A 12,534-nucleotide genomic window follows, 5' to 3' on the forward strand; every position below is an offset into this window, starting at 1 on the left:
AATGCAGCCATTGCTTTCACAGTACATTAGTTTTTCTCACAGTGCAGCATTCAGACATAGGCCTCAGGCCCAGTTTAGATGTTAAAATAATGACAAAAACAAGAGGAAGCATCTTGAAGCAGAAACACCCTTTTAAAGTTTTATTATTTTCTGTGTCTATGTGCAGAAGTAGTCACTTCCCAAAATGATCTGCATTTTCAAGCAGGTGATTAGCTCCTACCACAGTGTTTCACTGTAAGTTAAACATTTGTTGCCCTGGTTTATTAGGCAGAAATAACTGAACAATGGTTGACACTTGTCCTGACTAGTATCTAAATTGTCATTCATGTATGTCATAGCTAGACAGTTTCTTAAGCCTCTTCTCATGAAGGCAGATAAAGGCTGAATTTGGCTATATTACATTAGAGATTGCACTTTTTACGTGATTCATACCAAAAGATTGCACCTGAGACTCAGTTAGAGCTTTTTGATTGACACTGCAGTTGAGTGTGTTTAATTTGCCACTCAAACTGCACCGGTCCATGCTTTGCTTTTCTAAACCAGAGCATCTCTTCAAAGCAATGACATTCCTGTCAGACTGACACACTCCCATGGATTATCTGAGACCACTTCGTAGCTTTGTGTCTTCCAGCCAGCTTTGGGATACACTTTAAAGTTGCTCAGAAATGCTCTGCCCATAGAACCTTAGGTCTTAAAATTAATAATGATCATTATCACCATAACCTGATATTTTATTATAACTATAACAAATTTATTCCTACATAAACATAATGTCCCATAAAACAGATGTGGGGAAAGGCTAAGAGAAAGACTTGGCCTGAAGAAACATCTTAATGAAGACTTTGGGAGGAAGATACAGTTTACCCCAAATAAGATTCTAACTGGCAAAAAGTGTGTATGCAATGAATAGTACACAGAAGGTGCAATGAGGAAGCAAAAGAATAATCTGATGTCATAAAAGGCAGCATTTCAAAAGCAGGATGATTAAACCATTTCCACAGAATGTGACACTGGACATAGCATCTTGCCAGTAGGAAGTCACTAAGGCTGAGGAAATAGTGCTTGTAAGCCAACAGAGCAGGTTATTCAGGTTATAATAATTAATGCTATCATTTTCTGCTGGGCATATATTAATGTTTACAACTTGGAAGTCTTCTGACAGCTTTATTATTGCCTGATGAGTCAAGGTATGGGCTGTTCAATCTCTAGTCTTGTTACTACATAAATCACCTACTTTCTGAGCAGCACCCTGGCAGACAACACTCTCGGGTTAAGTGTGTTCCCTTTCTTCCCCCAGTAGGGCAGTACCATGCACTACATTGCAGAAGGCATCTTCTTCACAAATGGATTATGATATCTCTATCCACAGTTCACTAAAATACACTGTTTCTTTCCATTTCATATTCTTTAACACTTTCTGATTTGAAACAAAGTTCTGAGAGGCTCATTGGTTTTGAGATTCAGGAGCCACATCTCACTATAATCTTGTATTTCTGCCTCAAACCATAACAAAAGACTCTATTGCCCTTGACCTTCTAAATTACAGTGCTTACTCACTATTCTTTTCCTTTAAAAGACACCAAAAGGATTTGTTCCATTTCCTTGTCAGGTTATCTATCCTCTTTTACAAGCCCTGTCTCCTCACAAGAAGGTACATTCTGGGCCTGATTTTGCTGTTTTACAAGTATACAGCATCAGGTTCATGTCCACTATGTTTTTTGAATGGCTCTGAAATGACACTTCCTTCAGAGTTAAATACTCACTTCAAAAGAATAAACTTACCCATCCAGACCTCTCCAAACTGACCAGCTCCAAGTTTCTTCACTAATTTAATTGATTCCCGTGGAATTTCCCATGCATCTTTATCCCATGGTTTTTGAGGTTTGGGACTAATACAAGCTTTTTCCAACTTTCTGCATAAGCCATCTGATTGCCCTGGTTTTCAAAGGAAAAACAAAATACAAAATACATTACACTCCTGTGCTGCATGACTTGAGACAAACATTGCTTAATTGCACCAGCCAGCCCACAATAATGTTCAAAATAACCAGATGCTCTGATGAAAAGAGCCCTTCTGGTGCTTTCACAGAAGTTTAAGTGCCTCTGATCTGAAATTTTGCATTCAGAGAAAAAATTAATAAAAAAGTATCACATGCATCTGGTTACTGTCAGATTATTAAGGGGTCTTAGTACAATTTGCACCAAGTAAATACAATATTAGATCTTATTCCTGACACTGTGTTGGTTAAGATGTACAATGAAGCCAGGTTTGGGATTCTCATTTTGTCATTAAATTTTCTTGCAACATAGATTCAGACAGATGTGCATGCAAGCATAAGTAGGTCAACATTATTTTTTCTCCAGACACTGACCAGCTATAACTTTTATATGAATGTTGAATAATTCTCAGGTTTTCCAGCTGTGCTGAACAGTTAGCACACATATCTAACTATTCAGAAAAATTTCATGGCCAAGTCCTCAGAATGGCTTTGAAAAATTACTATGTGATTTTATGTTCTACATTTTATTGTCCTGTCTTTATTTCCAGGTACAAGACTAAAAAAACCCTGAATTTTGGAGCTATTCAGCAGGAGGTCATGCAGAATGAGAAGTCAGTTCTGCAGCTAAAACATAGATAGACTTATCCCTTCCTCTCCCCATCTTTTCTTTTTTTTTAATAAATGTATATATTCTACATGGGTGCAATTTTATTTCTTTGAAGTATATGGAATATTTCTTCCTTTAAAAATAAATAATGAAACAAACATATTTACAGGGAAAATAAAACCAATTTCACACTCAACACTAGGAACAAGACAACATTCACAAGTCTATACATATTTCTGATAGTTATGAATAAAAATTTACTCTTAAGTAAAATATTATTTACAATGCAGGCAATTCTTATTATAGCTTCACATCACCCTAAGTTTGATGAATTGTGTTATAAAGCTAGTCTTAATTTTGCAATGGTATGTCACAGAACAACCAGCACTAGGTCTGGTTATGCTAACAACAATACTTGGGTTCCAATTAGTTTTACTTTATCTTTGATAACATGCACACCCAACTTATTTAGGGGAAAAAAATAAAAGAAAAAAGAAAAGTTTTGAAAAAAAAGAAAAACATTTATTTTCCTTCACAGGAAATAATGGCTGCATTCTAATATGTACTCCACTAAATGATTTAACTTACTTTGATAATGTTTGATCATATCATTGATATTAGGAAAAGTTATTCTTGGAGAGATGTAAAACCCTCCATTGTCTAGGCTCCTGATTTTGTAGTGCTTGATAACATCGCCATGCTCCGGATCATAGTCCCGTATGGAGAGAGAATAGCTGCCTGTGGATAAAGAAGGAACCCTCATTAACACACAGCAAAAATCCACAGAGTCCACACATGCATGTCAAGCCTAAGAAAATCACCAATTTGTCTGCTTTTCTTTTTGCTCCCTTATTTCCTCAAAAAGCATTTTGCAATCCACATGAGGAAGTTAGCAAAAACCAGCCCTGAACTGGTCACCAAAATGCTTACGGTCACACTTTCTTTTTCAATCTTATTCAACAAACTCACTGGTTCCATATTCCAGGCAGCTCCACGGTCAGTACCCAGCTTTGCAGAAAGTCCCCCAGCTCGAGTAGAGGTGGCTGGGAAAGCAGGACTGTGGCTCTCACCCTGCTCAGGCAGAAGCTGAAATCTGGAGATCAGCATTTTGAAAAAGGAACATGCTGGTTGTCACGGACCAGCTAGCAAAAGGATAGTTTGGAGATGGCTTCAGGCATAGAGGAGGAAGAGCAGATCTGTTGATCTGCTAGATCTGTCCAGCCCTAGGCAGCCTCTCCTGCCCCGATTTAAATCCATCTGGGATTTAAATCGGGGCAGGAGAGCATCTACCTTTAGCTACAGCACTCTTTGTTTCTTCTACTTGTACAATTCTTGCCCATTTTCACAGGATAAAAAAGATCTCTCCCCTTATCTCTCCTCACACACATAACCAGTGATTCTGTGGGGTACCTTCCCATACTCTCAGTACCCTATGAAGAATTTAGGAAACTTCCTTTGAGAACTTCATTTAGGAGTCTTCAGCTGAGAGGACAATGATATGGGCCCATTTCAGAAGATACCTAGTCAAGAATTTGCAGTATTAGGGCCAAAAAAGCTACCCTGTGGAGTGGAGAGGCATGACCTGCTGAAAGGCTCCATGTGTCTTCTTCTGCAGGATGCAGTGTTACAGCATCCAGCTGGAATATCCATCCAGACTTACAGCCAGAGTCCACAGGCTGGGGCTTCTCAAAGCTGAAGAGCCTGGAGACTTCACAAAGCTTTTCAGCACAAAGCACTCTGTTTACAGCACAAAATTTTACCAAAAATCTTTCTGAAAAGAATCCCACTACACTGTAGAAGTGAAAACCGTCATTATGCATTAACTACAACTTTAAACTTGTAGCAATGGATACAGACCCAATAATGGAAGACTGTAGAATGGAGCAGCTACTATTACAGTAATATGTCTTTCAATAAAGGAGTCACAAACATTAAGATACCACTTCATTCATTCCTGCCTCTTGTCAGTGTAATCACACATGTAATGCTTTTTTTTTCCCTTTTATCTCAGCTTTGGGTGTTAGCCCGCAACTCTCTTCTCTCTTTTTCTGGTAATTTTCTCATTCTTCTCACTCCTATAGAACTGCAGAAAATTCACACAATAGGATGCACTAAAACTACTCCACACCCGATGCCAATTTTTGTGTAGACTGACTGCATGTTTTTTATTTCCTTCTCAATTCCAAAGTACCATCCCAAAACCTACCTTTTAATGTTTCACTTTCTCTGATAAGGAAAGCTCCAGGACCATTTCCAGGAGCCAGGAGCTGTCTTTCAGCATCTTTTCGGGTTATGTCTTTGAAGAACCATCTGAAAAGTATTTCAAAGAGTTAGAACAAACTCTTTCCCCCACCCAAAAAGGATACACCACCAAGGTGAAGAAGTTTGCCAGAATTTGGAGACTGGGAGAACTTACTCTTCTGTTTCCAGGGTGTTTACTTTTGCTACATAGTTGCTGGGAATGAAACCTTCTTTTCTTGTCGTGAGAGATTTTGCTCTCCACCATTCTCCAGATCTGAAAACCAAAAACAGTAGTACTCACAGGAAACGAAAATGATGAATTGTTATTTAGGTTCTACTCTGCTGAGAGCTTTGCCCAGGCTGGAGAGAGAAGCACAACCTTTCCTCTGAGGTCAAGGGCCCTGAGAAGCCACTGGCTCCACCAGATCAATGTTTGGTCACTGTTACTGAGGCCAGCTGCCAACCAGAGAACAGAAGACTCAAAAATGGTTTGGGTTAGAAGGGACCTAAAAGATCATCCCTGTCATGAGCAGGAACACCTTCCACTGCAGCAGGTTGGGCAAAGTCCTATCCAACCTAGAACAACTCCTTAAAGCATTTGTACTATCACATGTAAGAGAGCTCACTTATTGTTCCTACACCCATGGTACAAGTAGGATATTAAAACTCTGTAGAGGGAATTAGATGAGCCCAAAGAAAACATGCAATACAATCAATATTGCCATACTTACTCTTCTATAACTTTCAGTTTTTCTCCTTTTTTGAAGGACAAGTCCTCTTCATGAATGCCATCATAGGGATACAAAGCTACCACAATGACTCCCTGCTCCTCTGCATCTACAAAAGCAGAAAGACAAAGGCACGTTCACATCACTTTGCAGGCTGACATGGGCACAGCACACAGCTGTGAGATTTCTACAGAAACATACCTGGACTGACAAACCTCTGTCCTGGTAAGAGCTGTGCTTCTGGATTTGCCTACAATAAAATATGTCTTTAATTAAGCAGTTTTAGATCTTTGTGATGATCTTAAATTACAATTACATATTATACAGTTGCTTTGGTATCATCTCGTATGTCTTAAAAGTAAATACTCAGATTTTTTTTCCCACCATTCTTCAAAATATGTATTATATATAAATACCATACATTATTTATAAGACAATATAAAAATATAGTCAGTCCCCCTAGATTTTAAATTGAGCAGCTCAGACCTTGTGAAGGTGTGGCACAAGCTGTGGGGAAGAAGTTCACAGCTTTGGGACTTCTGCTGAAGAGGCTTTAGGCAGGGCACTTAAGCAGGACAGCTATTACTGTGTAGCTGTCATGTTAAAGAACTACAAGCACGGTTATGCCACTAAGACTGTACATGGGGAAAAAAAAAAAGAACAATTTAAAAAAAAAAGGTAGTTTGTGATGTGTGTCCATGGACTGAGAGCACACTGAGTTCACTGTGTCAGCTGGGGAGAGAGGAGAGCAGGGAGCCATTCACACCTGCAGGGAGCAGGTCCCTGAACAGGGGCAGTCAGGACACAGTTCCCTCAGCACAGTAGAGAAGCTGGGGAAAAAAAGGTCCCAGTCAGGCTGCAAATTAGCAAACCCACTTGGTACCCAGCAGAATTCCCTACCCCAGCACTCTTCCTTCCAGTGCCAGGCAGCACACTGGAACACGTTAGCTGGTTCCTCCTGCAGCACAGCGCTGCTCCCTGCACCGCTGCACCCTCCCAGCCTCACCCACACACCTCAGGCAAGGCTGAGTCGTGGCCCTCAGTGAGGAAAGCTGACTAGAGCTGGTAAAAAATCACCCATTATTACTTCAGCCTATAAATGGAATAACAAACACCTGGATCCCATAGCTATTAAAAACCCAACACCAATGCTTTAAAAAATGGATCTAAACTACTTCAGGTTTTCTAATGTCATCTAGCCTTCTTCTACAAACATAGTTACATCTACTCAAGCATTGCTAAGTTACTTTTTTTATGCAGAAAACTATGACAAACATAAAGTAGCAAACCACCGTGTTTTAATTTTTATTCCTCTAGGTACTTATTCATTGAGGGTGAACTGCACACAGTTTGAGTTTTTTCCATGCATATGCTTTGGATTGAAATTTAAGTTACGCCAGTCATGCTTTGTTCTTGCTACAGGAATTCTCTCCTGGGACTATCTACTTACTGGCCTTTGCTGTTTATTGGACGTTGGATCCCTCACATAAATAGTTCGTTCAGTTTTACGTACTGGTTGGTTCTTCAAATCTAGCCCATCTCCATGCAGATTGTCTTTCCTTTTTGATTTTATACACCCCATATTTCCTGTTGAAATAAAAAAGGTGTTAAACAAAATCATTGTGCCATAAACCAAGCCCTTTCCCATGAAATCATCTGAGCTGCATAGTAAAAATGTTCTTCCTTCTCATATAAAATAGTTCATGGGAAAAAAATAACTGAAGGTTAGGCCCACACACTCATAGCTCTTTTCTGTTCCAAAGGAAAGAAATTACCCTGTCTCAATCCACAGAAGAAGTAAACAGTTATTTACCATTTCTTCAGATTTTCTATAATTCCTCCCCAGTCTACTTTTCCCTGCCCAAACTCCTTGCATCTTTCCGATACTTCTCTGAGCTTTGGAATAGATATAATAAAAATGCAATTATTGCAGGGATAATTTTTATCTGTATATTTTAAAGAAAAAAATTCCTGTCCAAATTCTGAGAACTGCAGCAGGAAGTAGCAAAGCCTGTATCTCCCCACTTCATTCTGCAGATGCCAGTCTAGCAGGGAGCTCTGTTTGATTCAAATCCCTGTCTCACATGAGGCTGATGACTTGTGCAGTCCCAGCTCCATGGCAGACACACTGCTACTGTGTCCTTCAGCAATGCACCTCCTTGTTCACACAGGCACGTTACAGCAACCTAAAATAGACAACGTGTGTGCCAGCAATGGCAAATCAGCACACCAGGATTTCTTCTTCAGTATCACTTAGATTCTTCTCTCAGGATGTGCATCCATGCTAAGTCAGATGAAATGCAGCTGTTAGCATCTGCATGACTGGAACCTGACTGCTAATCCCATGATACAATTACATAGTACTCCAGCAAATATATATATACAACATTATCTCTACAATCCTCCCTCTGAGGAGAGTAATTATACTTACTCTTCAAAGAATCCACTATGAATGCTTTTCAACCCTCTTCTTCTCTCCTCTCTCCCTCCTTTCAGGTCAGTGCTCTAATGCTAGGTTCACAGTCACATTTTCCCTTGCAGGCACACAGTCTCACTCCCCCCTGCCCTAATTAATGTTTAAAGCCAGTTCTTTGAAGAACAATGCAAAGCCTAAAATAAGAGCTCGGTGCAAATATAGGCTCAAGTAAACAAACACAGCTGGAGAAGCTAAAGCTGATTGCAAGACTCTCATCCCACTTTTACCTTCATCTCTAGGATAGAAAAGGTTCATGGCAGTGAACAGGTAAAGCAGTAGCAGAAGTGTCCATTGGCAGACACAACTGTACCAATGGTTTGGAGCCTTGCAGCTGCAAAAATTAACCAGACTGGACTGGGTTCATGTTAAAGACTCATACTTTTGTAACAATACCTATGATAATCACAATCCTAACTGATTACAAAAATAAACCAAGGCAACAAGCAGTCTCACATGGCAAGTCTCAACTTCCAACATCACCTTCATTTAATGTCCCATCCTGCCACTGAGGAAGCACTACATAATGACTCAATGCACTGTCCTATCCACAGTTAGAGTGTTTTCTTCTAAATGTGACAGAGGGATACTTCCTCTCCTACCATTTCTGTAAATTATCTGTCACCTATTGCCAACATGTCTTGGATGTCCATAAGATTCAGCAGTGATCTGTGATCCTGGTTTAAAGGAGCATTAAAGCCCATTGCTCCCCTTCTTGTCTTCTCTGGAAGACAAGAAAATAAAAGAAACCCTACAGAAAATCAATAGGCACTGACCAGGCAGAGAATAAAAATTTCCTCTTCTTGACTGTCAACATTTCAGTGTTCCCACATTTATTTGACAGCACTGGAGCATATCTTCATGCAGGAGCTTCCCTTAGAAGCAAACATCTTTAATGCTAAATTTTAATGCTTTAATTTTTGTGATGCTCAGCTATAAGTGGGTTGCATACTAGTTGTTTTGCAATATTGAGAAGGATTTTAAAATTTATTTTATTTATTTATAACTGTAGGTATGTAGATGACTCTTGTTCTGTCATTCATGGTTCATAGGAAATTTCTGTACACCCACAGGCAGACTGATGTTTGCAAACTCACCCTAGACATCAGGAAGGCCAGTGTTTAATTACCTGCTGTATCTGCAAGATCAGGTATTTATCCACTTAAGTGCTAACCTTTCTGCTCTTGAATAGTTCTGCTTGTACAGAACAAACAGCTGAAGTGGAGGGCATGAAGTAATTTGATCTAAGTTGTCAGCCAAAACTCCCTTTCCCTATTCCTGTAAGAAAGCTGAGCACATCTTTAGAGACTGCAGCATGCCCAGTGTCAGTGTAAACTCAGAGAAAAGCATTTTTTATTCAGATGTTTTTCTCCAGCTGAAAGCACATGAACAGCTGTAAGTTAAATCTGCTGTGAGGCTGTGTTAAGGTCAAGGTTGGCATTTGTTCATGACAGTAAGAACTGATCAGCAATAACTATTAGAGGTGCTTTGAAATCACACAGAAGTTTACTTGATGCCAAGTGAAATCACACAAATCAGTTTGTGAGATGACCCTTGTGATGGCTTCAAACAAAGAGAAGATCCCGAGCCTCATCATGAAGCACTGTTTTTTCTGGGTTCTTTTCCTCATGGAGGAGAAAGTCCACATTCCCCACAGGATTCACCTGGTTCTACATGAGCAAAAAGCCCCAACAGTGGGTGCTGAAGCCCACAGCTGGTCCAAGGGGGTTACTGCCCCTTTCACTCCAGTACAGCCCCAAGGATTGAACATCTAGGAGGAGCCAGCTAACAACAAGGGTTTACCTAAATCTGAGCCCCACGCTGCATTCTCCCAAAGCAGCCCCATTCTTGCACTTCAGTTCTGCTCCAGAACACAGATTACAGCTGAGCATGTGGGCAACTGCTTCAGGAGTAGCATCCTGACCTAACTAAAACAGCAGTGCAGGGAGGAGAGTATAAATAAATAAAACATTTTACTTGCTGTAAATGTTTATTTGCCTGGTGCTCTGTTGATGTGTCACAAGGAAGTGTTTTGTGCAGATAAAAAGAGAAAGAGAAAACAGTAAGCAAAGAGCAATACAGAGAGCCAAGCATCATTACAAACCAAACTCCATTGTTCTTTATCAGATATAAAAATAATTTATGCATCAGAGAAAATGCTGCCAGTCCCTACTCAGATGTTTTCCATTCCAACAGCTCTGCAATACAGGAGACACTATTTCCTATTCATGCTTTGCATTCATTGTCCTGTCCACACCTCTAGACATGAAAGATTAACACTGAATTAAAAGAAATACTATTTTACATAGCTGCTAATTTTTATAAACAGATATCTAAAAAAGTAACACCTTCTCTTTTAACAAAGAGCATACTGTAGTTTATGGCTAGAAAGTAAACACAAGTACTTAGGTTAACAGCTGCAGCAAGGTGACAAGAATGTAGGTTCAGGCAGCCTTCAAACAGCCACAGGAGTATCCACAAGAGCTATCACACAGAGCCTCTGCAGCAGGTTTTTCCAAGACACTGATTTTGATGTCTACATTTGCCTTGAATTTTCTCTCTGAATCCCCTATCTCATCTTGGGTCTACAGCACTTGGGTCTTCATTCCAAAAGGGTTTGGGAAGAGTGGAAGTCAGAAACTAATGCAGCATTCTTCCAGAGTTAATATCTGCTGTCTTTCCCCAAAATAGAATTCCTTTATCTGCCCTTTTCTACACTTCCAGCAAAGCAATGTGTCTAAAGACACAATACTTCCTACTGCAGGCAGCCAAGTTTCATGTGACCATCACCTGTCCATACCCCATCAGCAGCATTTGGGGTTTCATCTCATCCCAGTGCTTACCCTTTGTATCATCTACAAAGGTGATCTCACTTTTCATTTTGTGTTCATAGCCATTCTCTTCCTTGTGATTTTTTTGTTACATGCAACGTATATGGTGCATATTAGAAGATGTTTCCTAAAAAGCCCACTTGACATGTCTCGTCTTTTCTGATCAAAGTCATGTCTTCACGGAAATGATTCTCAAATCTTCATAGATTTTACTTCAGCTTTTCCAATAATAAATTAACTTTTAAAATAATTAGAACTACAACAATGAGCATACAAGCTCTATTTTATCAAAGTATGTATTTTATCCAATAAATATCTGTTGTTGAAAAGGTCAGCAATCACTTACCAAAACACCTATGTTAAGGTTTTAACAGATATATACATATGCATTTTAACAGGTACATAAATAAAATAAATTTGTATTCAACTGAGTGCAAAAAGTAAACTCTTCATTTAAACCACAAATTTTTCATTATTAAGGGAAAAAAATTTAAACCCCCAACTTACTCTGAGTCTTGAATATTGCTTTATATTTAAACTTCTGAATCAAAGAACAGGAAGCAACTGTTTACATCTATAAATAAAATCCAAACTGGTTACACACCTGGAGCTTTAAAGGGGGCTTAGAGAGCAGAGAAATAAATAGTTTTATTTTTAATACCTCTTCCAAAATTTGAAAACAATACCATTGCCCTCTTCTGTTTTAGATGCTTCATTTGGCCTTGAATGCCAGTTGGTTTGCTGCTACTTCACAAGTTATAGTTGGGGTAACACAGTGATGCCTTCATCAGATCTGAACTCCTGTGCATTTCCCTCAAGGTCAAGGCAGAAGTGTCTCAAAGCTCAGAGTGATCGATTTAGATTAAAACTGCTGGGGAGGAAGGACTGTAAGCCTGCTCTGCTCAAAGACACAAACACCTGCTGTCTCAGAAGCTCATCCAACATTCTATGTCACTTCAACTAACTGCTCAAAGTTATAATTTCATGAAAAAAATTTAAAAATCTTAAACATAAGAACTTCATTTACCTTAATCTTCAGTGCTTACTTTCACTTTATGCTGATCTGCCTCCACATCATCTGTGCTACCCAAGTGTTGCAAGGATCTCCTTTATCTCTGTTATTGGGACTATGAGGACTGTTTCTGGGAAACCTGGGTTCATTTCTGACCCATCATTACATGGCAAAGCAATTGCCAAGGAATAGAGAGCAGGAGTTTAACTAGAGGTGGCAAAGCTCAGCAATGGCTTATCAGTACTGGTCTACACATATTTGTGCAAGTGAAGACTTGCCACTAGACCACAGTGAGAATAAGAGTGACAAAAATAAATTATCTGTGGTTGGGAGCAATATGAAAACATCAACTGGAGAGCAACTGAAGAGAAGTTGTTTTCTGTCCCTTGCCAGTCTCAGAAGTTGTTAGATTTAAGCTTGTTCAGCCTTATTCTTATACCTGCAATTCACCACATATATCTATAGCTACTATATTAATTTAATAATATATAATATTATTTATAGATAAACATTTCAATTTTACTGTAAGTCCTGACTGTCTGGTAACTGTCATCAAATTGGACTCATGCAAATGCAGAAATCTGGGGGTCAGCTTTCATTTTGAGCTTGTTTCACTTCCTACATCTTGTTTTTGCACTGGCA

At 39.3% G+C, this 12,534-nt stretch overlaps 1 protein-coding gene across 3 annotated transcripts in view; it reads right to left on the minus strand.

Annotated features, from left to right (window-relative positions):
• The window catches only part of LYN (LYN proto-oncogene, Src family tyrosine kinase), a 48,811-nt gene that overhangs the window by 20,603 nt on the left and 15,674 nt on the right, over window positions 1-12,534 (minus strand). For 2 of the 3 annotated variants that reach the window (XM_054284613.1, XM_054284614.1), the window contains exons 2-8: window positions 7,027-7,163; window positions 5,778-5,826; window positions 5,580-5,685; window positions 5,024-5,122; window positions 4,814-4,917; window positions 3,196-3,345; window positions 1,783-1,935 (exon numbers count right to left, since the gene is read on the minus strand). In XM_054284613.1, the coding sequence (XP_054140588.1) occupies window positions 1,783-1,935; window positions 3,196-3,345; window positions 4,814-4,917; window positions 5,024-5,122; window positions 5,580-5,685; window positions 5,778-5,826; window positions 7,027-7,158 (793 nt within the window). In that variant the 5' untranslated portion in view covers window positions 7,159-7,163. The remainder of the gene's footprint in view (window positions 1-1,782; window positions 1,936-3,195; window positions 3,346-4,813; window positions 4,918-5,023; window positions 5,123-5,579; window positions 5,686-5,777; window positions 5,827-7,026; window positions 7,164-12,534) is intronic. The other variant, XM_054284615.1, reaches the window with a different exon arrangement.

This window comes from Melozone crissalis, unplaced genomic scaffold (assembly GCF_028551555.1).
Source record: "Melozone crissalis strain CALT ecotype California unplaced genomic scaffold, PUWL_Pcris_2 ptg000042l_1, whole genome shotgun sequence".
Lineage (NCBI taxonomy): Eukaryota > Metazoa > Chordata > Aves > Passeriformes > Passerellidae > Melozone > Melozone crissalis.